The sequence below is a fragment of the Hipposideros armiger genome, unplaced genomic scaffold (assembly GCF_001890085.2).
Source record: "Hipposideros armiger isolate ML-2016 unplaced genomic scaffold, ASM189008v1 scaffold_289, whole genome shotgun sequence".
In the NCBI taxonomy this organism is placed as follows: Eukaryota; Metazoa; Chordata; class Mammalia; order Chiroptera; family Hipposideridae; genus Hipposideros; species Hipposideros armiger.
The window spans coordinates 520,604-546,416 of NW_017731639.1; the positions used below are offsets into that span (position 1 = coordinate 520,604).

Here is a 25,813-nt window from a genome sequence, read left to right on the forward strand (position 1 = left end):
AAAAAAAAAAAGGCTACTAAAAGATAGCTACCATTCTATTCCCCAATAGCAGTATTCTAACTGGAAGTAAATTTTTACAAAGGCTTGCAAGATATTTTTGTTAATAAGAGTTTGCATAGTTTACCTATATAACACCTTAAACTGCAAACCAAAACAAGATACTCTAAGGTATATTTTTAAAACAGATATAACTGAAATATCATGTTTGTGGAGTAGGCTTTCATCAACTCACATCCTGGATTCCCTTTTAAGCTTAGATCTCTTTAAAGCTGCATTGACTTTTAGAGTGTGAGAAAAGAGATTTGAAAAGGTAGTAAGTTGGTCCTTCAAATAGATATTTACTACTTGTCTTGGCTTATTAAGAACTGCAGGTTGAACATGTATTTGAATACCCTAGTTACAAAGAAATTTAAAGTGATGACATGAAAGAGGAGGGAGTGGCAAGAAGGTCTGATATTTATAAGCAGGATAGTAAACTAGACATTACAATAAAATTTTACTAGATTGGCAAGATTAGAGAAGAGAGCTAGAAGAAAATTCTGATCTAGCAATCTATAGTAGGAAATAAGATCTGGGAAATTCTAAAGAAATCCAAAGTTGAAACTGCAAAGAAATTTGTAAAGAAGGAGGACAAAGGGAAAAGTAACAAGTGATGGACTTTTTAATGGTTATAGTAACATCACGGTGAGACTTAGTTCAGAGTGGAATAAAATGGCCATAAAAGGGGATTTAACCACTGAAAACATATTAAACTAAAGAGACATGATGAATTGGGAAAAGCTCAGTGAATAATGAAAATGATTAGGTCTAGATGATGGAATCCATTTATCAAGGAATGACTATTGGGTCTAATTAGTTTTGAGGAAAGAAGGGTAACAGTCTTGTTTCTCAAGTATAAGAAAGATTATGACATAAAGCTAAGGTCCAAAATTTCTCCACTTTATACCAAGAACGTAGGATAAAAATCAGGAAACATTTCTCATTAAACATAGGCACAGGTACATTCATAAAGACCATGCAATCTAGCTCAGGGGTATCTCTCTAGGCCTCCTTAGAGAGAACACAACTCATGTCTCACACAGCCTCTTGTCAGGCTTACGATGATGATATTCAATTATGTGGCAGGTCCTTTAGCAACATTTAAAGCAGAGTTGGGGTGCAGAGATCACTTCCCCTAGAAACAAGCTGATAATCACATGAACATTCTTGCAGTGAAATAATAACTTAAACCAGATTGTGTTTGGAGAGCCTGTAGTATCTCAAGAAAGACACAGATAATAACACAGTACATGGGGAAATTTGGGCTAGGAATGATTCATGTATGGAAATCAAGTATGACTATGGTTAAAACAGAACAGTATGTTCCCAATCAAATCTTCCTCTTTGAAAAAGGCATGAGAGAGGAAGAGAAAATGTTATTATTTTTTGCTTGTTAAAACTGGCTTGATTATAATTTTCAAAAAGATTGATGGAAATATTTAGGTAATGTCAGTTACTTTTGTATTCATCTGTTAAACATTTAGGACCTACTTGTTAGGTATGGTATTTACCAAAAAATTTCTTCCGGAGTATCACTACTAAGCAAATTTTCTAAATTTATAAAATAAAATACCATAGAATTCTTAATGTTTACTTGGATAAAACTCTAAGCACGGAAACAAATTTATTTCAGGAATCTGTAATAACTGAGTAATATAGATGGAATGCCAGTCAAAAAAAAAAAAGACAAACTTTGTAGGCAACAGTGTATATTGTACTAGTTCAAGGGTCATAGTTCCATTCGTTGTGTACATGTAATGCTTAGGAGACATACACAGAGCAAAGGAAACTTGGATTATGTTTGATTAATACAAATGATGAATATAACTGTTCTTGCTATTTTAGGTGGTTTATTAGATTTTTATGCTTTATATCTTTACTTTGCTGGATCTATCTTAACCCATATGACTTCCCTCCCTTGAAGGAAATCAAAAGAAAACCTTGCGATATTGGCTTTGTAATGTTAACCAAAGATAAAATAATGCATACTAAAAATTATTTATAAGAAGGCACAGTTTGGAAAATCTCAGAGCCAAAGATACTGAGTGAATTATCCAAGATAAATTAATGAGTTAATGATAGAATCAGAATAAGAAACCAGATCTCTTAACTTCTAATCAAATGTCCTTACCACTAGGCCTATGAAACGCTTTTGTTATATGGTAGGATTACATCTTAAACTAAGAAGCATGAAACTAACCTAATTACACAGAAGGTCATGGTGACATGGAAGACATTTACAGGGCTCTTTCCTTCTCATTGAAAAGTAAGTCATTGGAGGGGACTTACACCCTCTTATTATCTGGACACCAAGAGATGCCACACAAGAATAAGCAGTATATTACAATGAGTCTTAGAATTAAACTGTGGCTTTAAATCCTAGCTTTGTCATTTAGTATCTGTGTGACCTTAGCAAGATATGTAGATTCCCTAAGCCTTAGTTTTCATTCCTTGGTAAAATAAGGAAAGAGTGCTAATCCCAGAGGTTGGTATAGTGAATATAACAGGTGCTCAATAAAATTCAAATAGCTATCTCTGTCTCTGCCTCTATCTCTATCAATGTCTAATTCTGCCATTTGGACTCTCTATCAATACTTCTCTAAAGAACAATAACAACATTCAAAATCCTTAGCAATTATCACTGGAAAGGGCACTGTTCCACAATGACTGCTTTTAAAATGCTTCTGTGCTGTAATGACACTTTCTATGGGAAGTCAGAGGACTTTGGAAAGAATACAAACTCTTCAATAAAGAAATGATGTCTTAACAGCGAACCAGACTTGGTTGGAGTACGAGGATTTCTGTGGGTGAAACTTTCTAATTAAAATAGGATAAGAAACATATCACGGAAGGGGTCAACCTAAGCTCTTACCATTTCTGATATTTCTTCAGGAAAAGAAATCTTGCCTGACAGCTGTCAACTATCGATGAGTGACACATTCAATACAAACTACTTGAAATACGGGGGAGGTAACTAGGACTCAAGGGTACACGTGAGCAATATTCTTCTCCCTTGAAGTACAAACTCGCACCTCCAAATAGACTTCTTTTCATCAATTTTTATCCTTTAGAGATCAATCTTGGAATCAATAGTTAAAATTTGACAATGCTTTAAAGAAACGCTGCAGCCTATGTTCCCCTTCTGACCCTCTGGGCTAATCTCTTAATATTTTGAGATAAAATAAGTGCACTCAGTGTGTTAATGGTAAAACCAGGAAGTTTAACATCTAGACCCCCAAAGATGCAAATACTGACACTTAGAGCTACTGGAACTGAAGTCTTTTGTCTTTACAGCATTGAAGGGCCCTGTGCCTTTATCAAACCGTCTATGAAACTCAAGAGTCTCCATGTAAAATCTCAATCGGTATTGAAACCCAGGAGTTGAGGGGAATATGATTTACGATTAATAATTTTGCTGCCTCCTCCCTTGCACCATCCTGACTCAGACTCTGGTGTTCCTGGCAGTTCCTGTGGAGAGGGTATCAGTTGCAAAACCCTCATTAAGGCAGAGGTGAAGAGAAACACAAAGTCAAGAGTACAGGAAATCTATTTTATGCAATGATTGTTTTCAGATTTGGCAGGAAGCAACTAAAATGTATAGGGATAAAATATTCTTAGACTCTGTTTTTCAATTGCTGAGACTCTTACTCTGGTAACAAATTAGTACACCTGAGGGTACTAGAGTACGTGGGAGTTCCCTGGATGTGGTATTCTTGTTGCCTAATGAATGATAACTGAATGTCCTGTTCTAACGGATGACTCAGGAAATATGGAGAAATAACTTTATTTCTTTTGAGTCTGACCCAGGTCTGCTATTATTTACTGTCCATCTTATTCTCTAATAAAACCATTACCTATTCCTTTAAATCCACATCTATTTTTAGTTTTCGATAACATAATTTATATACGGTTTATTGTTTCACAGGCTGCAATGGGAACTTCTGTTCCATGGCTCTATGCAGTTGTGGAGATGCCAGTCTATTTTAACTGTCTGTCTGTGGCCTTTCCAGTTTACCTGCTGCAACAACATTTTTTCCAGGTTTTGCACTCAAACGCTTAGAGTCACCCCTGGATCCTTCCTCTTTCTATCTCACACCACGACTTGTTCCTTTTTCTCTATTCGCAATAACATTTTCCTGGTTCAGATGGAACCTTGACTCATCCAGTCTCAGTTCATCCATTCATCATGTCACAACCCTGCTCTAAGACATAGCTGGACAGATGACATCCAGAGACAATCTTAGACTTTTCAGCATGACATTTATAGTTCTTTATAAGTGGGTTCCATCTAACTGTCAGCTTTAACTTCCACTGCTTCCCCAGGGGATTCTTCCAGGTTGGGTGGCCTCCTTATAGCTACCATGTTCCCCCCAAAGTGATACCTAACTGGAAAATAAGCCCTAGCATGATTTTTCAGGATGCTCGTAATATAAGCCCTACCCCAAACATAAGCCCCAGTTAAAATCGTCAACCAGACATGACTGTTTGAATAAATGTAGATTTTTGTTCATGCGTAAATGAATAAATGTAGATTGCTGGATCAAAAAGTAATATAAGACCCGGTCTTATTTCTGGGAAAACACGGTACCAATGTTTCCCCTTGCTGCTTTCTTTGAGTTTTTCCAACTGTTTCTCTACAGTTATACATATTTTACCACCTTCAAAATTCTGTTGAAATTCTGTAAATTCTGAAAAATGTTTCCTTTTCTAAATCTTTATTGCTATTCTCTACTCAATGTGCCATTCAGCAATGTATTTCATCTAGTTGCTTTGTTTTCTAATTGTTCTGTCTTTGCAAAGCCCTGTATCTCTCTGGTTTGCCAAGTCTATAAGCTTGACAGCAAAGGATACATTTTATTCCCTAAAAACCTCTCTCAAAACATTTAATATAAGGGTGTTCACAAAATAGATGCATAATACATCCTAACATTTTGAAGGATTAATGCTTTATGTTTTAATGAAAACAGATCTCAATAACTGCTTCTGACATTATCTGTAACTTCCATAAGGCTATTTAAGTCTTTATTTTCTACTAGTACATGTTTTGCAATGCCTAAAGTTTGCATAATTCACTGCTAGTGGCTAACTGTGTATTCCTGAAAATGTTTATTTTTTGTTAGCATTCTAGATCGCTCAGAAATTACCAAACCTAAATTTAATATCTAAAAACTAATATTTATATAAGATATTTCACAAATCGTATCCTAGTTCTTTGCAAAGATTTAACAGCACAAATTTTTACTGATGTCTCATTGTTAAAATTTAAGTAGATTAGTATACATTTATTAGACATTTTGAAACATCCCCTAATTAAATTAAATGTGATTTACAAAAGTGAATTGTGTGAAGAAAATCAATTTAAATTCCTAAACCACAGACTACATTTAAGAAATTCAGATAGATTAGGGCCGGCTGAGTGGTGCGTTGGTTAAGAGTTGGTTTGGGATGACAGCTCTGAGCTGCAAGGCCCTGGTTTGGATCCCACATTAGGGCCAGTGATGCTGCGCCCTCTACAGGTAAGATGGTGAACAACAGCTCCACCTGGAGCTGGGCTGCTGTGAGTCACTGGCGATGGCGTAGGCTGCAGTGGGCTGGCTGGCAGCAGGCGTGAGCTTTTGTGAGCCACCGTGAGTGGCCTTCCAAAGGCCAGTGAACGACTGCCTCATCCAGGAAGAGCGCAATGATAATACCAACATGGGCCAGTAAAGCGATGTCCTCTACAACTAGACTGAAGAACAAAAGGACAGCAACTTGTCTGTTCCCCTTCCCCGATTCCCCAACGCTGTTGCCCTCCCCCAATTCCCCAATAAAATCTTAAAAAACTAAAAAAGATTCAGATTAAACGTAAAAAAAAAAGAAATATAAAACTAAAAAAATACAAATAATTATTTGCTCTGGGGTAAAGTCAGCATTTCTAAGCATAAAAAAGCCACATGAAAATAATCTAATTGATTTCACTATATTTTAAAGATTCTAAAAATTTATTTATATCAAAAAATATCTTAAACAAAATCACATTGAGGAAAATATTTGCAAAAGATTAAGAGACAAAGTATAAGTTTCTAATTATATGAAACCACTAGCAAGTCAATAACAAAAAATGTGTATGTATGTGTATGTGTGTATGCACGAGTATGTGTATACAAATACGTATATGTATAGGTATAGGTATAGGTATAGATATAGGTATAGGTAGATATATTTGTATATCCCCTCAATCTTTTCTAACAGGCTATGGATTAACAGAAATAAATTTACTTCCCACTGCTGTTATCACCTGCTTAAAAATTTTAATTTATTTAATAAAGCCTCAGAAACTTTGTGGAAATGAATTTACTACTCTGGACTGGAGTAAACACAGATTTTCTTGGGATCTAGAATCTCTAATAAGACAGTGCAGTTGTTTTAGCAAGGCACTGTTCTGCTAGACCTGAGTACCATACATCGGTGCTATGCCCCAGCTCTTTATCATACTTAGAGTTTGCACGGCTACTTATCACTACTGTGGCACTTACACATGTGTCTATGAGCAGAAGGCCTGCATTTAAGGAAATGCTTATACATATCAGGTCCTCCTGAAATCAAGTATGTGTCAAAAAGGCCACATGTATACAAAGGGGAAAAAAAGCAGAGTCAGTGTCCTGGTGTCCTTGAATTCCATCTCTCCCTTTAATCTCCTTATGTCCTGGAGACCTGTTTCTTCATATACCCCCAATAGAATAATGCACAAAGGGCATGAGTTGGCAATTCACAAAAGAAGAAATACAAACAGTACACACACTTATATGATAATATATTCAACTTATTAATCAAATTAATATAAATTATAATCGCAAGGTACTATATTTTATCCAGCAAGTTGCCAAAATATTAAAGCATGGCAACACTCCTTGTCAATGGTTTGTGGAAAAAAGGATGCTTTTTAATTCTGCTGGTGAGGGTGTAAATTGATACAAGTTTTTGTGCAGGGCATTTTGACAGAGTGTATCAAAAGCTTTCAATTGCATACACCTTTGGCTTGATATTCCACTTTCAAGAATTTATCCTGAGGTAGTAACAGAATTATTGGCAAAGGTTTGGTCACTAGGATAGATATTTCAACATAATTTATAATAGTGAAGCAAGAATTTATCATAGTGATACAACCAAATGCCTGGAAGTAGTAGATATGTTAAACAAATTCTGATAAACCACAGCATGGAAAACTATTACATTGTAGAAGAGTATCTAATAACATGGGGAAACTGAGGTCAAAACAAAATTTTCAAATTTAATTTAAAAATGTACACACAGATAAAGATTAAAAAATGTAAATACCAAAATAGAAACTAGCTAATATCCATTTGCTTCTCTGTATTGCCCAAAAAACATATAATATTAAGTAGTCAAAATAGATAAATTAAGGACATACATTTAAACATTCATAATATTTTATACTTAAATTTGTTTAATCTAAATTTTCATTTTTATCATTCTCTTGTAACCTATCATTTTACTTGAGTTTTTGAGGCAGTACAACGCAAATAATCATTAAATGCTTAAAAGATTCTAGTGATTATCTAAAACTTTAAATTCTTTAAATAGGTTCATTTAAACAATTTGGTTCACCTATAAGCACATTTTGTACTGTACAATCTATAGAATGGTACTCCAGTCACAGTAAATGAGACACAGTCCATTATAAGGAAATGTTTCATACTTGTTTTCTGCAGCAACTGACATTTCATTCAAGTACTTTCAAATCCCCTAGGAATCTCCATCTGCTGTATGTCAAAATTTTAAGATCTCTCTTTGTGAACTTTAATGCCCCTATAAAAACCAGTTGGAAGGGAAAGCCTACTTCCTACTGATTACTTTGATATTAACCAGTTCAAGGCAAACCAATTATTCAGTTTAGTTGAATAATTGTTTCACAAAGACACAATTTTCCAAATCTCAATAGGCAAACAGTAACTACAACTCTGGCTTTTTATAGCCTATTTCTATTTCTCATGGACATATCAGTTGAAATACAGTGTTTCGGTCCCCTTCCGTGTATTTAAAAAAAACAACAACAACAACATAATGTTTGGCAACACCCCAAGAGTGTCCGTTAATAATCCAATTTGGTTATGTAATTTTATGTCCGTAAACATGCATCTTGTTTTTAAGCAAAACCATGTGTCAGTCTTTAAAGTGGAAACATTTATTTTGTATTAATTTAAGTCTTATATATTTACATCTGCCTATTTATTTATTATATCTACATATTTATTATATATCTATATACTTATATATAGATCACACACACAATGTCCAGGATCAAGGAAAAGAGATAAGAAGTTACTATGTATCTGGAGCAGTACTGAGAGCAATCCTGTCAGTTCAGGCTCCAAGGTCACTAACTACATGTTTTCCAATAGACTCAATATCAGGTTTTTTTTTTTAATGGTTTTATAGAACTATTTTAAATAAAGTATTACTTTTGAATAAGAATGCACTTTCCCCAAAACATTTTGATGACATAATGGGATGACTCTCAAATACATCAAATATCAATATATACTACACTGAGTTTATATTTGCTATGATTTTAATTAAGGTAGATAGAAATGCACCTTTTTGTAAGTATAACTTTTCTATAGCCAACACTAAACTAACCAGCTACACAAAGTTGCAAGATAACAAACACCTTAAAAGATAACAACTTTTGAGGAATTCAGTTACATAAATTTATATAGCAAGGATGTCTCTGCTCTTGGTGCCTCAGAGGCCAGAGGTCAGAGGTCAGAGGCTATTAATTTCCTCCTTAATTGCCTCTACTTTCCTTTTCTCGTTATTGTATCATTCCTCGCCTTTCCTTATAAAGAAGCTGAAATGTCCTCCAATATAAAAATATCCCTGCCCCTGGAGTCCCCAGGACTTACCAACCTAGCTCCCTCCTTTCTTAGTCGAGCTTTGCAAAGAATAATTTACACATTTGCTGGTGACACACTTTAGGTTTTTGTTCATCTCTCCACCTCCTACAATTTGAATGCCACACCCATCCATATACTCCTATACAATCCAAAGGAGAGCGTTAGCACTTAGCTTACTACACTGGGAAGTTTTTGACTGCTGATCATACCCTGTCTCACTTGTCTTCTGTGAACTGATCTTGCTTGGTTTTCTTTTTGTCTCTAAGGAAGGTCCCTCTTTGTTTTTTTCATTGGTGCTTCTTCTATACCCTATGTTAAATATTAGTGGGCTCAGGATTTTATCTTCAGTCCTCTTCTCACTCTATTTGCTTTGGAGGAGAGGTTTAATCCCACCCCACGGCTTTAACTGCAATCATTAAGTATGTATTTCAAAACAAAATCTAATATGTAAATTGATATATAATATTTAAATTGATTAATATATTCTGAACTTGGACAGTCTCAGACACCGCAAATGCAACCTGTCCATGTCTGAATTTCTAACTTTATCACAAACAATATACTTTAACCTCCAACTTGGATTATACCATCACTCACCCCGTCTTGCATGTTAGAGGGTCTTTTAACCCTCCAACATCCCTAACCCCAATGCAATGAATTAATCATTAAATCTTGGTCCTATGTCTATTTAAATCGGTCTTCCTTTTCTCCATGGTTCTTGGTTCAAACTTTTATATTGTCTCACTTTGATAATTATAATATTATCTAACTGACCAATTTGCTTTCAAGTGTAACCTCCAAGTCCATTATGTATTCACTCAGCAAAAAGTTCTAGGTTTGGGCCCTGGGTGAGGCGAGCACAGGGACACAATGGTGACCAGGACAATGCTGCAAGGGAGCTTATTCTCTGTGGGAAAGACCCTCAACATTTGACACTGTTTTCAGAGTACTTTATAAAATATAAATATGACCATAATATTCTTCGGCATGAAAATCCTTCAGGGCCTCCCCATTACCTAGAGGAAAAAGTACCAATTCCTTAGTATGGCCATGAAGGCCCTTTGTGATATGGTCTGGGGCTACTCACACAGTATCACCTCTCATTACTCATCTACACACCGTGTTCCTGGCACCAGAGAGCCTGTGGCTCTCGGAAAGGTGCTTAGCGATTTTACATTTTCTCCTTCACTGCTTTGTCTACATCTTGAATTTCTACATCTCCTTTAAGCCTGTGTTCCAATGTCACTTCCTTCCTGCTTTATGAAACATTCTGTCCTCTCCTTTCCTCAATCTCTGTTGGCAACGATTTGCTCTGTGCTCACACCGACTTTGCATTTTGTGTTATAATACCACTTACCACATTAAAATACAAATACAATATCTACTTGCCTGTTTGCCCAACCATCCTATGAGTTTTTGGAAGCCAGGGACTATGTCTTACTCATTTTTGTTTTTCCATCACCTGGTACATTACCCAGCATTTATTATTCATTGAATGAAGACAAATAAATTAATTCAAAAAATCTCATCTAACTTTATTCAGTTTCTGTGTGACCTGAAATAATATTTAAAGTCAAGATAATATTCATAAGACATTTAAATTGCCTTTTTCTCAAGTTTACATGCCTTTGTATTCCTTTTAATAAGTATTCAAAAAGCTCTTACATTTAGTTCATGTACAGTCTATTCGTTATGGAAAACTATCTCAAGTCAACTGATAAATATAACAAAATTCTAATACAGTGAAATCACTGCTCAAACTACTCAGTAAATAATCTGTAGGATTTTCACATTTAAACCTGTATGTGTATGTAATGTTAATTAACATAATTATTATGAGTTGACAAGAATATTCTCTACATAGCACCCAAAAAATCAGTTGGTTGCTCTTTAAACACTTGAATACCTTTGGAATGGCAAATAAACTAAGGTTCTATGGCTCTAACATTTTTTTCCCCTATTTTAGTGATAATTGCATCAATAAACCTGATTCAGCATCCACTGCTGTTCAATTCATTAATTAAAACAATTTTACTGCTACCACTGTGATTTTTCAAGGATATCAAAAATGCATTCAAAAATCAAAATAGCATACATCACCAGTTTTGATAGGTGCATAGTATGCTTTACTTTGATTTCAACACTACAGTTAAAAGAATATTTAGAATTTAAACAGAGATGGCATATATTCTAAATAGAAAAATACTTAGAACACAAGCTGAGTTTTGTAGAAATGGCAGTATTCATGTAAAGAGCAGCAAACTGCCAAGAGGTTCTGAAAATCCTCTTAGAATGGAAGATATAAGTGTATATAAATTCCTAAGTGATAACAACAATGGTAGTGGACTTTTTAGTATTCTTAAGTCTAGCTTCATAATACTAAATTTTTAAAATTTCATTTAAGTCCTAATTTACTGTGCTCAAGTGACTTACTTGTAGAACATATCCATGAAGTGACTACATTTTATCCTTAAATGAAATACAGAAGTTTTTGCTAAGAGAGTGACAAGTCACATTTTGAACTATAAATGTATATAAATCAAGGTACCAGAAATATTTTTATATATTAGAACTATTTGATTGTATTTTGCAAAGCCACGCTTTAATTCTAAGCTTGATTTAATAATCATGCAATGTATTACTTTTGCTATTTTTGACATCCCAGAGCACTTAAAACTTAAAATACAATTTACAACAGTAGAACATGCCAGAATTGACCATTACATGCCAGTAGAGGGCCCATAATGGAATTTATATTTAAGTTATAGTTTAGTATGTGTAATAGAATCTCATAAAATTAGAATAACACTAAAATGTCATTTATTTCTTGCAGCAACGGAATTCCATCATAATTCTTACAATCGATTTCCAAAGTAGGCTGAGAGGTTCTTGGGTAAAGTTTGAAGGAATGGAATTAGGCTAGTTCGGCAAAATAATACGCTTCTCTTCAAATTATCTTCAAAAGACTCAAATATTATCCCCTTTGTAAAAAAATCCAGGGGAGAAATGACATCTGTGTCCTTGTTGGAAGGATAATAGGGTACTCCAGTGCCAGTAGCAATTTCTACCAACGATTCTAGAATTTAATTGGTAACAGAATTACCAAATAAATAAACAAATAACCAAGAAATAAATGGTATTTCAGCTACAAGTCCTTCCATTTCCTCTTTCTCACCTATATGCAGTTGTTCAGAGAGAGAAAAGAAATTGCACTACCCACTCTTAGAGAACTTATTATGCCTGACATGGTAATTTGGATTGCAAAATAGCTAACGTTCTCTGTTGAGAGACTGATGTTATCACTGTAATAATTTATCAAATTGGTTTAAGGGGTATGCCTTTTTCCTTTTAAAGTACAATAACTCAACTCTTAGACTTTATCCATACAGAAAGTAGACTTTTAAAATGCTATTTCAAAAGACAAGTAAATTGGTTCCTTCAAGTTTCAGCTGTGCAAAGCAAGTATCTATTACACCTAAAAATACTGCACTTTAATGTTAGACCCTCTGTTAGTCAAATTAGCCCTTAATACTTTAGTATCATGCACAATTAGTGTGGCACTAGTGGGGTCCTACCATAAGTATATTACTAAGACCCCAGGTGAGAAATAGTCTTATTGTGTGAACTGATGAGCATAGTTAAATGGCCTCTTAATTGACTGACTGTCTAAGTAACATGCCTTTGAGGGGAACTCGACTTTTGAAATTTCCTTTGGCCAGGAGAGGAGTGAGTGTGCTAAAGTCTTTGAAGTCCACAGCCATCAGACTAATTATCAGCACCATTCAATGTACACTCATTTCATTACAGTAAATTCAAAAGGATGTGGGTTTTGGAGAAAAATAAAAGAGTCAATAAAGGGTGACAGAAATTCCAGACTGCAAATTTTCAGTGTCTTTCCTAGAGGAGACCACTGGTTCTCTCTCATCTTGCCACATGTACAAACACTTCACAAATGCAGACAGAGGGAGAATGGGGGGTGGGGACGGGGCGGTGATTTGCCATAGGCCAAAACTATGTAGGTACTTGATACTGTTTATGTAACTTAATCTTCATAATCATTTGAGAAGAACATATTATTTATAAATGAAAAGAGTACACACTGACTTGGAACGCAATAGATGCCAGGCACCGTTCTAAGCACCTGAACCCAGTAAGTCCTCACAACACCCTATAAGGATTGCATACTATTTACTATTTTCTCTATTTTAACCCTGTGGAAACTGCAGCCCAGGAAGGTTAAGTAACTTGCCCAAGGTTCCATAGCTGGGAGGTGGGAAGTCTATTCAAGCCCAAATGGCCTGCCGGCTACAACCCACTCTCAACTATTGCCCTCAGTGGAGGCCCTCAAGGTCCCAAATCACCATGGGATAGAGGAGAAGTAGCAAATCCTCCTAGTCTAACATCGAAGGTCATTGCTTTCCAAGGGATGTAAGAGATTGTGGTGAGCAGGAGGAGGGAGATGCAGACCTGCAGCAGGCGAGCACCCCATGTCTGGAGCTAAAACAGCTTCAACTGAGGAAGGGGCAGGCAGAGACAGAAAAGTTGGGAACTCTGTGTGATTCAGGAACAAACAGTCTTAGGAGTGGAATGAAAGAATTTAAACCCTCACTGGCGTAATCCAAGTCCAGGCATCTGTCATGACACCACACTGCTGGGTGACAAAGGACAATATATGCTCAGATTTATCTGGGAAAAGGTGCACACACTAACATTTGTAAAGCTTAAAGGTCGATGTTTTGGGGGGAAAAAAGTTCATTGTTCTGACATTTAAATAAATATTTGGAATTGAGATCAGATTACTTGCAAAGCTGGATAGTGGGAAATCATTCAGGGGTCTTTTAACAGTGCATCTGAGACAGGAAAGATGCCTAAAACAATCCAGAGCAAACTGGTAATTTTCTCTTTAATTGGGGCATTCCATCACATCTATTTTGTAACCTCTCAACAGCTTGCTGGAACTGCTGCTAATAGGTGGTCACAAACACTGGTCCCCCGCTACGTGCCCTGGTGCATGGCAGGTGACTTAAAACAATGAAGACAACCACAGTAATAGATAAGTGTCAAGAAAGGACTACTTCATTTCCTTAAGTTGGAGCAAAATTAACATTTGGAATTCCACATAAAATTCAATACACTATAAAAAAAATTTCCCTCTCAAAATGCTTTTTAACTTCAAATCCCCATGGTTGGTAAAGAGTTAGTTTTGCAAAATAATAAATTTTATCACTTGTTTTGAATCTCTGCTAACATGGAGACGTGTGACATGGTCTGAATGTTCTTTTACTCTCATGGGGTGCTCAGACCATCAAAATTTCATTAGCCTCACAGCAGTTCTAGCGCCTTCTTAACTTGAACTGTTGGCCTCTTTATCAATAAATAAATGAAATCTAGTCCCTTTTAGTTACTAAACTCTTCTTTGAAGTTGTAACTAGAACATCAGGCACTCACTCAGCGTGCATAATTTTACAAATGTTGAATAACATTTTTTTTTTCTGGGAAAAAAAGCCTTATTCGCAGTTATTTCAAATGCTGGAAACAGTCAATGAAAGCGCCCATGAGAAACAGGATGAAAATATAAGTCAGTGTCTGTTTTCTAAATTAGCTTCATTTTGGTGGGATATTTTATACATGACCTTCTTGCTTTAACCTATAGTGATATAATGGAACTTCCATGGACACAACTCAAACTAGTACAAAAATGAATAAAATTAGACAATTAAAATAACTGAAAGTCCAAAGAAAATATAGCTGGAAAGTCAATAGGCTTTCAAAGTTAGAGCAATTAAAAGTACCTGAGAAGGATAGAATTGAATTGTTTTAGCATCTTTATATTAGAAATATTTGACCTGATATTAAAAATATGCAATAGTTTTGAGGATATTGTTTACAAAGATGTTAGAAGAACATGAGTATGACTGCAAATTTTAGTTTTTACTATAACCCAATATAAGGAAAAAATATATAATTTTTTATATCAGAAAAAACAATAAGCTTGTTTAATTCCACAGTTCAAAATTATAAAATCTGCTAAATACATCAGAAAATTATGCTTCCCCAAATCTTAATGTAATTAATTACTTTAAATGTAATCTTGTTCCTTCTGACTAATCACTGAAAACTCAGAACAAATAAGTTAATATAAAATATTCCTATAGACATAGATAGAATATCTATGAAATAGCCAGTATTCAGTAAGAGGTCATATCTATTTTATTTCCTCTTGTTTTCTTCCTTAAGCTGACCTCATTGGAAATTAGACCATCAAAGTGATTTTTTTTAAAAAAACCACCACAGCCAAACCTTGGGAAAAGAGTAAACACAAGTTTAAGTCATCACTTGCCCAACTCAACAAACATTGTTTTTGACACTTTATACTCTTAACTTAGCTGACCTGTTTACTCTCAACAAATGCTACCAAATGTCCTGAATTTCAAGGCAAGGCCCTCGACACCCTGTCTGTCTGTCTTCATTCTGCTTCATAACAACTTGGAGAAATGAAAGAATGCAACTTTTTTTGCCTTTTCATCATTCTAGAAACAAGGTCTATGAGATTCCTGAGGAAATAAATTCCTCCTCTAGTTAACAAAAATCCCTGCAAATGCGGGGGAGAAGGGGGCAGTGGTTTGAGAAACTCATGACTCCCTCTGCCTTTCCCAATCATGTGCATATTATACCCTGTTAACTAAAGGGTGCACAGTTTGTAGTTTTATATTTTCTTTTGTGTGTGTGTGTTTTCATTTTTTTATTATTATTTTTTATTGTTAAATACACATTTTTTAGAATTAGTTTCAGCTGTACAACACAGTGCAATTGTTATACTTTTTACCCCTCGAAGTGACAACCCCCCTCTCCCAATCTGCCACCCCACTTCCTCCCCATATCATACATATCTATTTCTGAAAAGGAAAAAAAAAAAAAAAAATATATATATATATATATATATATACATGGCATGTGTTTGGGAATTCACTGAGACAATTTTAGCAGATACCTAACTTAAAAAATAAAATTAATTTATATTTTACTAATTTTACTAATACAGATATAATAGCAAGACACACTTGTTTTTAGAGAAAGAAGTGCTACAAAGGCTGTGGGTAGAAAGGGCAAGCTGACCCAATGGGGAAAAATAATAACAGCTATGGATGGTTATGATGCAGACGATCAGCACACAATGCATTAACCTGCGGTATTCTACTCTTTTCCTTTCTATAACGGTCATAAATTCTATCGTGTATTTTAGAAAAATCAAATGCCAGATGCTACATTTGAATAGAACCATTGTGTCTGCCATTGTTCATAGTGTTGTGCGAAGATGCAGCCGGACAGCAAGCACAGCTTATGCCAAATCTTATGTTTTTTAAGGTTAGTGACTTCTGGATTGACAGTGACAATTGATAGAAACACAGGTTTTTCTGAGGTGAATAGATCAGCTCAGGGAAATGTTGGCAGTCGGATTCTGAGGCTCATTTTGTCAGAAAGCACTGGCCATTTTTTCTGTTTTGGGTTGGAAATAAAGCCAGCCTCCACCAAAAACTGACACTTCCAAATGGAAGATATTGAGTGTATATTAGTAATTGATTTTGACTTTGGTTTAATGCACTGAAGTAGTCTATGTAAGATAAGATGCTGTTTTGCTGGTTTAAATGAGACTTTGTTCATGACTAGGGAGGAGATGAGTGCTAAGCAGTGGGAAGCACGAGGCGCCAGTTCCTTCATGCTGTAGTTTAGCTGAAACTCAAAGCTGACAATAGACCTGCTTTTCTATGACAAAACAAAGCTGACAAAGTTGCTCACTAAATAATAAAAATGAAATATCCCTGGTAGAACGGCTGTCTTTCCAAATATCATGCGATTCTTCCATTTTAATTTTCTCTTTGCTTTTGGATGCATCACATACACATAGCATTAATACCTAGATTGAAGTAGCAAGTGCACGGTTCATATTAAATACTGAAGGAGAATGTCTTTTTGTTATCTGGTGCATTGGCGCTGATGCTCCAATTCTTTCTAGAAGCAGCACTGACAAAAAATTAAGTTTTCTTTTCAATCTATTATTGCATATAAATGAACTAGTTTTATTATCCTGCACTGGCAATGAGAAAAAAGTCCCAATACTTTATAAAGACATTTTTCTTACAACATGTAAAGCGGCTATTTGGATTTCCTAAAATCCAATTTTTTTGCGTGTGGATTTAATGGCACAGTAATCCAGTCCCCAAAGCACATCAAAGGCCACACTCCCCCTCTCTACCAAGATTTCAATTGCTCTCATCAACTCGTAAGTTTAAAGCATGATCAAATTTGTTCTTCAATCACTAGAGGCCTGTTAATAAACTATTCTGTGTGCTCACTCATCCATTCTAAGATTCTGCAACTTCTTTGAGATATCTTCAAGAGGAATCTACAAAGACATCTTTGATTGCAGGCTGGCTCTGGGGTAAACGTTATCACCACTTGCTTTGCTGCTCCACAGAGGATAACAGGTGACATGGTCCAAGATAAGTCAAAGCTAATCTCTTTTTTTTTCTCCGTACACAATTAAACTGTTTTCAACACTATAGCTAACACATCATAAGCTGCTTGCATAATTTAACAATCGCATGTTGAATATTGATTTTTTTCCAGTTAAAAAAAAATGCATTATTCAAGGCTATTTCTTGGCGTTTTACTGCGCTAAACAAAAAGGAAGAAGAAAGAGGAGAAAGGATGGGAGGAAAGAAAGAAAGAAAAAAAAAAAAAAGCATGCCCCCATAGTCTACCAAATCAGACAGAAGCACTGAACGCCGACTTTATAAAGCAAAAAAAACGAAACTCACCATTCTCGCTGTCCGACTTGTTTTCATGCTCTGTGTCTGTCAGGGTGAGGGCTGAGTTGGATCGGCTTGACAGGCAGGAGCTGCGGCCTGACTTGACACCCCTGCCCCAAAGTCTCATGGCATGCTCTGGGGACATCACTGCTTCGTTTTCAGTATCAGCATCTGACCCTGCACTGAGAGAGTAACCTCTGTGGGGGAGCCCCATTTCCGCACAAAACGCCAGTCCTCTTCGAGTTGCTGGTTCACAAACTCCTAACTGCCTTAGGGTAAAATTCTGTCCTAATTAGGGGGAAAAAAAGACAACAACCAGTGAGTACATGCTTAGCTTTAGTTTCAGGGTTTTTTTTTGTTTTTTTTAAGAAACTCCATAAACTATACACTCAAGCATTCAGGTTTTTCAGCTATCAGCACCAGGTGTTTTCATTAGCATTGTGCAGCATATGGTCAAATGGGCACAATTATGGGGGTGGGGGTGGGGCTCCACCACGGCCTCCCCACACACCCCAGCTTAGGGTTCCTTTGTCAACCTTTTAACTCATAAGCACCTCCAGAGAGATGGGCAAGTAAAGCCACACAGACCATGAAAACTGAACCCAGAGAAAGGGTTAGCTGTCAACGATATAATTTAGTTCAGCACACTTATGAAGCAATAGAAATTGTCAGAATTATTCCCTGTGCCCTGGCTCTAGTCCTAAACAATAGGATTTTCCCACCCAGATGTCACTCCTTTGGAAGCAAAAAGGTTTTCCTCAAGAATAAGTTTCTCATTAGAAAAATGAGCTAGGTCAGCCTTTATTCTATCTTCCCACCTTAACCAATATAAACACGTATCCTGTGTGTGTGTGTGTGCGCGCGTGCGTGTGTGTGTGTGTGTGTGTATGTTTGTGTGTGTGTGTTATGTGTACATATACTAAATTTGGGGAGCATTATATCTTGAAAATTTATAGACATACAACTTTCTAGACTTTTTGCTTTAATAAACACCTGAAAACATCTGTATTGATTAGCTAAACCAATTTTTCAAACTAAAATGCACTCTAAAATTTTGGTGGTGAACACAATGCAATCTACAGATGATGCATTATAGAAATGTACACTTGAAACCCATATAATTTTACTAACCAACGTCACCCCAATATATTTAATAAAAAATAAATAAGTAAATGAAAAAAATACAGTGGGAGTATTATGTATTTAAAAATTAATGGTAAAATCAAGTCCCCTGCAAAATAAATGGCTGTGAACCCTGCAGGCCTTTACTAATAAATTGAGCATAACAAAACTCATGACACTGCAATAACTTAAAACAAAAGTGTTTAAATTAAGTGACACTTTAAAATGACTGCTGTTATTAATGTTTCCAATCCTGTATTTATTTTTGAAATTTCACATATGTTTATGATAGTATGAATATATGTATTTCCATTTCTTTTGTTGGCATGGTGTAGAGCCTGAGATTTGGTACCTAGCAGAGTCGAAATACATGTAAAGAATAATAGCATACACAGACTGATTTAGATGCTACCACCTAATACAAACCTTTTAAGAATATTAAGCATTTATATTACTCACAGTTTTCATTTTCCTACTTCTATCTTTTAAGTCTATGAATGTATTAAAGTAAATTGGCTGGTGTGAGAAATAACAGATTACATTTCTAAAAAGAAGGTGTTACATCATATTATTTGTGATAAAATAATAGCATGTTGAGTCTTCTAGGAAGTGAATCAAACGTAATGTACAATATAGTGAATATTTGGTTATAAAGATATTAGCATCCTCCAGGCCTCTGCACATTTTACAAGATTTGTGTGGTTAATTGCTTTATTGCTGTGGACATATCAGAAGCTAAAATCAGCTTAATCTCGGCCAGATTTCCAAATGAATTCTGACAATGACACTCATAAATAATGAAAATCTGTTCCTACAATTAGCCACAAATCAAACTGTGCTTATCAGAGAGATGTGAATAAATATCTTAACCAAAGAGTATATAAAAGAAGAAAAAAAGGAAGCAGCAAAAAAAACAAACATAAAAGAGATGAAAAAGAGCCCATTAAACAGTGAGAAAGCAGGCAAGTTTGATGAGGTTAAGACACAGTATTGTCCGTATTTTTAAAAGAATTAGTGTAGATTGTACGTATAAAAGCACAACCCCCAAAGGTCAACATCATGGACAATTAATGTAATAGCTGGAGCTTACCGATTATTATTTATATGTCAAATTTACAATGGGGAGAGGGAAAAAATGGGGGGGATCTAAAAAAGTTAACTATTACCATCAAACTTGTTGATTTTTCAAAATAAAAATACAGCTAACTGTAACATTAAAATACAATTTTTAAAGGGAACAAAAGATAGAACCTTCTGCATCTTTATTTTGGGAGGTGCCCACATTGTAGAATAAAAATAAGAGAGAAGTTAAAGACAGTAAAAACTCCCTATTTAATCTCTGAAATGTAATTTGAAACCTTTTCCACATTATTGACTTTTCACACCGTTGCCATCTTGATGCAAAACTCTATGAGAAGAAATAGCAGAAAACTACAATCTTTATTATTGGCTATCTAGATATGTAAATACAGTTCACTTTGCAAATAAATATCCAGCAGATCATCCCTGTGAATTGATACGCGTATTCCAAACTCCTTAAAAATCTGACCCTCTGAAATCAATGTCTCATAATGATTCAAAACTCTTAAGGGTTGTTTCTGAAATGCACGCTAGCAAGCAAGCTGTTGGATTTCCTTACTGAATTAAAGTTTGGTTTTGTTTCCACCAGGAACAAATACTAAACTTGACCTCCAATGGACCTAAGGTAAAGCCACTCAATAGCTCTGTTGAAGTCACTTTGCCACCTTATATTTTTTATCTTTCAGGGCTGTCAGGACTTGGTCTAAGAGAGTCTTTACGTAAGTGTGACTAGTATTAGAGAAAGGCTAAACAAGGAATGGTTTAAAAATAAACATGTGGATACATGTAAGTAATAATCATAGAGAAATGTATGACTTGAGAGTGGGGAGAGGATCATTTTTGAATAACTTTAGGATAGTCACACCACTACCACAGTTGACTTAGTATTACTTTCCCTTCATTCAAAAATATCTCTACCCCAGACCTGTCTCTGTGTTTCATATTCTGTTGTTGTCAATTCTCTTTGGTTAAGGACTCTTGCTTATAGGATCCCTTGTTTTAATGCAAACATCCCTAAGGAGATTTAGCTATTAAACCAGCATAAATTCGCCTATTAGATTATTTCCCACACTCTAGCAGTGTTTAGCAAGATGGGCTATATTTATGGAAAACACATGCAGTTTTGACAGACAGAAGGAAGATGCAGAGAAGAGTGGTTCCTGACTGGGAGTAGAGACAGCTGGCTGAGGTATCATGGAGGTGGGAAGGTTGGGCTGGGTGGGGTTGTCGAGCGAGGGCTGCAAGGCAATGCAAAGTGGAGAAAGAAAGGCAGAAAAAGGCAGCGAAGATGTTTCTGGAACCAGGGTAAAAACTTGACCATCTTGCTTAAAGTCAGCTTTGGCTTCAAATAACATGAAAGAGATAAGGATCCATTTATTTTATTTTCCCTGGTTTCTTCAGACGGTGTTCTTTGCAGTGGTTCCGACACCATTACCGTAATTTCTTTCTTTGCCCTTTAGAGTCTTTATATTAAGTCTGTTTGGCTGAGACTGCTGAAATAAGTATTTATCTCCTGCACATTGAATTTGGGTAACCTTGATCAGCAGGGCCAACCACAGAGCTTCCCATTACAATTTGAAACAGTACCAAGACAATAAATTGCAGCAGGAAGAAAGCATACCTGAGGATGAAATTCATTGCGATTAACAGGCAAGGTTAGCTTCGATAAGATTAGACATTTTTGTTTTATGACACTCATAAATTTGAAAATATATAAAAGAAAAACTGAATTAACACAAACTAGGCAGGTTGTAGCGTTAAAAAAGTTCACATTTTAAAAAATGAGTGAGGGTGTGTGACAAAGTGGAAAGGGCCATAGAAAAACAAATACTTCAAGGGAAGTTGGCACATAGCCCAAATGCCCCTTTAATAAAAGAAGGGGATTGGAGAAATGGGTTAGCTATTCGGCCTTTTTCTCACGTAGTGTTGGTAACCTAGTCAGAGCAGGGAGCTATTTTTCAAAGCTATAATGCAGAGTGATGTTCACTAATAGGCAAGACATCTACTATCTGTGTGAGTTCAAAAGAAGAAGACTGTACATGACGGACTAGCCTCAGAGTTATGCAGTGACCACAGCAACAGGTGGGGGGGCGTCCAGTACTCAGACTCATGCTATTCTCTCCCTCCCTTATGTCTAGATTTCTGAAATGCCTAGATTTTGTGTGCTCTCTCTCACTTTTGTTTAAAACAGCTTTATTGAAATATTACTCACAAAATATATAATACACTCATTTAAAGTGTACAATTCAATGGCTCTTAGTATATCCACTGTAGTGTGTAACTATCACCACAATCAACTTGAGAACCTTTTTATCACCCCAAAAAGGAAACCTTGTACCAATGATCTCTCTCTAGCTCTAGGCAACCACTAATCTACTTTCTGTCTCTATAGATGTACCTGTACCTATTCTGGACATTTCAAATAAAAGAGATCTCACACTATGTAGATTTTTGTGTCTGGCTTCTTTTGCTTAGCATAGTGTTTCCAAGGTTCATCCATATTGCAGCATGTCTCAGTACTTCATTCCTTTTTATGGTTGAATAATATTCCATGGTATGGATACATCACATTTCATTTATCTATTCATCTATTAATGGACATTTGAGTTGGTACCACTTTGGGGCTATTATGAACATTTGTGCACAAGTTTTTAATATGCTTTCATTTCTCTTTAGTATATACCTACGAGAGGCATTGCTGGGTCATATATAATAGTAGCTTTATGTTGAATCTTTTGAGAAAGTGCCAGACTGTTTTTTCCACAGTGAATATACAATTTTACATTGCCACCAGCAGTTTGGAGCGTTCCAATTTCTGCATATCCTCACCAACACTTGTTATTGTTATTTTTGATTCTCTTCTATGTCACACTGCAACTCTGCAGTGAGGAGTTGGAATATAGGTCATTGGTACCGAAATCTGGGGGGCAAACCAAGAATCATTCATTGTTCCTGTAAAAGCAGTTGATTTTGTGGGCCTGCTCTGTGAACTCATTATTCCTTTATCCTATCATGTTTTTCTTTCCCTTATATTATGCTGCTTTAGCTCTTGGAAATATCTTTCTATTAAAACTAAAAATGTTCTTTAGTTCAAAAAGTCTACTTTGCTTTGAGACTATATCCTATAGAAATAAAATCACCTGATCTTGAACATACATGTATAAATAATGTTTACTATGGCATTGTTGCAAAAATTAAATTAACTGGAATAGTTACTGGAAAGGAAATAGCTGAAGAAGTTATAAATCCCATGCATGGAACACTATGTGGCAACCATAAAGAGTGAGTTTGGACCTATATCTTCAGATCTGAAGGGAAGCTCATTTTATATATATATATATATATATATATATATATTAAGTAAAAATGCAAGTTGCAGAGTAGTATGTAGAGTATGATCCCATTTTGAGGAATTAAGGAAGAGAGCCAACAAATTATATATGTGCTTATGGATTTGAGAATGAATAAAAGTGAGGAGGACTAAATAACCATTACGATGGATCATTTAGGAGTTGAAAGTACAGGAAATTAGTAATGTTCTCTTTAATAGTTCTGAATAGTTACTTCTTATAATTTGACTAATTTAAAAACTTAAATAAAAATTAAAGTCTATCTTCTGTTTAAAAAATATATTTTCTTGACTTGCTGTTTAATAGCTCCTATTTAATAATTAGCAGTAATTAACTTATTATGTTCTCTTGGAGAAGGTAGGCTTTAAAATCCTTCCTCATCTATGTAAGAAATGAAATTGTGTATGCAATACAGGAGCAATATTTTGCTCTTTCAATTTTCTTTTTAGGATTACATTTGACTTAAGAGATTTTTTATTAAAACATAGCTAACATACATTATATTAGTTTCAGGTATACACAATAGTTACACAACATTTATATACCTAAAGAAGTGACCACCATAAGTCCAGCATCCATCTGACCCCATACGATGCTATCACAATATTATTGGCTATATTCCCTATGCTGTATATTACATGCCCATGACTTATTTGTTTCATACCTGGAAATCTGAACCTCTTATTCTCCCCTCACCTTTTCCCCCCATCTTTTAATTTTTCAATTACAGTTGACATTCAATATTGTTTTATATTAATTTCAGGTGTACAACATAGTGGTTAGATATCTATATAATTTAAGAAGTGATCCCCCCTGACTAGTCTAGTACTCACCTGACACTATGCATAGTTATTACCATATTATTGACTATATTCCCTATGCTTTACTTTACATCCCCATGACTGATTTTATAACTACCAATTTGCACTTCTTAATCCCCTCACCTTTTGCACCCTGCCCCTGATACCCCTCCCATAAATCACCTCCACAAATCTAGTACCTATTTGACACCATACATAGTTATTACAATATTGTTGACTATATTCCTTATGCTATACCCTACATCCCCATGACTACTGTGTAACAACCAATTTGTACTTCTTAATCCCTTCCCCTTTTTCACCCACCCCCAGACTCCCTCCCATCTGGCAACCATCAAAATGTTTTCTGTATCTGTGAGTTTGTTTCTGTTTTGTTTAATTTTGTTCTTTAGATTCCACATATAAGCGAAATCACATTGCATCTGTCTTTCTCTGTCCGACACTCCACTCAGCACAATACCCTCCAGGTCTATCCATGCCACTGCAGATGGTAAGAACCCATTCTCCTCCATGACTGAGCAATATTTTATTGTATATGTGTACCACCTCCTCTTTGCATTCTTCCACTGATGGACAGCTAGGCTGCCTCCATAGCTTGGCCATTGTAAACAATACTGCAATGAACATAAGGATGCACATGTTCCCTCAAAAGAAGCATTTTAGGTTTCTTCCAATAAATACCCAGAAATGGGATTAGTGGGTCCTTCTCTGTCTCTTGTCATAGACTTTGTTTTAAAGTCTATTTTGTCTGGTATAAGTATTGCTACTCCATCTTCTTTTTCTTTCATTTCTATTTTCATGAAATATTTTTTTCCATTCCTTTACTTTCAGTCTGTGTGTGTCTTCTGATCTGAAGTGAGTTTGTTGTAGGCAGCATATGTAAGGGTCTTGTTTTCTTATCCATTCAGCCACCCTATCTTTTGATTAGAGCATTTAATCCATTTATATTGAAAGTAATTGTTGCTACATATGTAGTTAGTGCTATTTTATTATTTATATTTTTTATCGTTTTTTTCATCTTAAAGAAGTCCTGCTAACATTTCTTGTAATAATAGTTTGGTGGTGATAAACTCCTTCAGTTTTTGTTAGTTAGTTAGTTTGTTTGTTTGTTTGTCTTGGAAGCTCTTTATCTGTCCTTCAATTCTAAATGATAGCTTTGCTGGGTAGAGTCGTCTTGGTTGTATGTCCTTGCTTTTCATTGTTTTAAATATTTCATGCCAATCCTCTCTGGCCTGAAAATTTTCTGTTGAGAAATCAGCTTATAGTCTTAAGGGAACTCCCTTGTAGGTAACTAACTGCTTTTCTCTTGCTGTTTTTAAAAATCTTTCTTCGTCTTTAACCTTTGGCATTTTAATTATGATGTGTCTTGGTGTGGGTCTCTTTGGGTTCATCTTGTTTGGGATTCTCTTTTCACTTCCTGGGCTTGTATGTCTGTTTCCTTCACCAAGTTAGAGAAATATTCCATCATTATTTCTTGAAATAGGTTTGCAATTCCTTGCTCTCTCTCTTCTTCTAGTACCCTGATGATGTAAATGTTAGTATGCCTGATATTTTCTCAGAGGCCCCGTTTTTTGTTTTTTGTTTTTGTTTTGGATTCTTTTATCTTTTTGCTGTTCTGTTTGGGTGTTTTCAGCTACTTTATCTTCTAAGTCACCAGTTCGATCCTCTGCTTCATTTAATCTACGGTTAATTCT

General features: G+C 35.5%; 1 protein-coding gene across 7 annotated transcripts in view; it reads right to left on the reverse strand.

Moving 5' to 3' along the window:
• The window catches only part of TENM3 (teneurin transmembrane protein 3), a 605,620-nt gene that overhangs the window by 399,812 nt on the left and 179,995 nt on the right, over positions 1-25,813 (reverse strand). For all 7 annotated transcript variants that reach the window (XM_019658769.1, XM_019658771.1, XM_019658770.1 and 4 more), the window contains exon 3: positions 17,756-18,034. In XM_019658769.1, the coding sequence (XP_019514314.1) occupies positions 17,756-18,034 (279 nt within the window). The remainder of the gene's footprint in view (positions 1-17,755; positions 18,035-25,813) is intronic.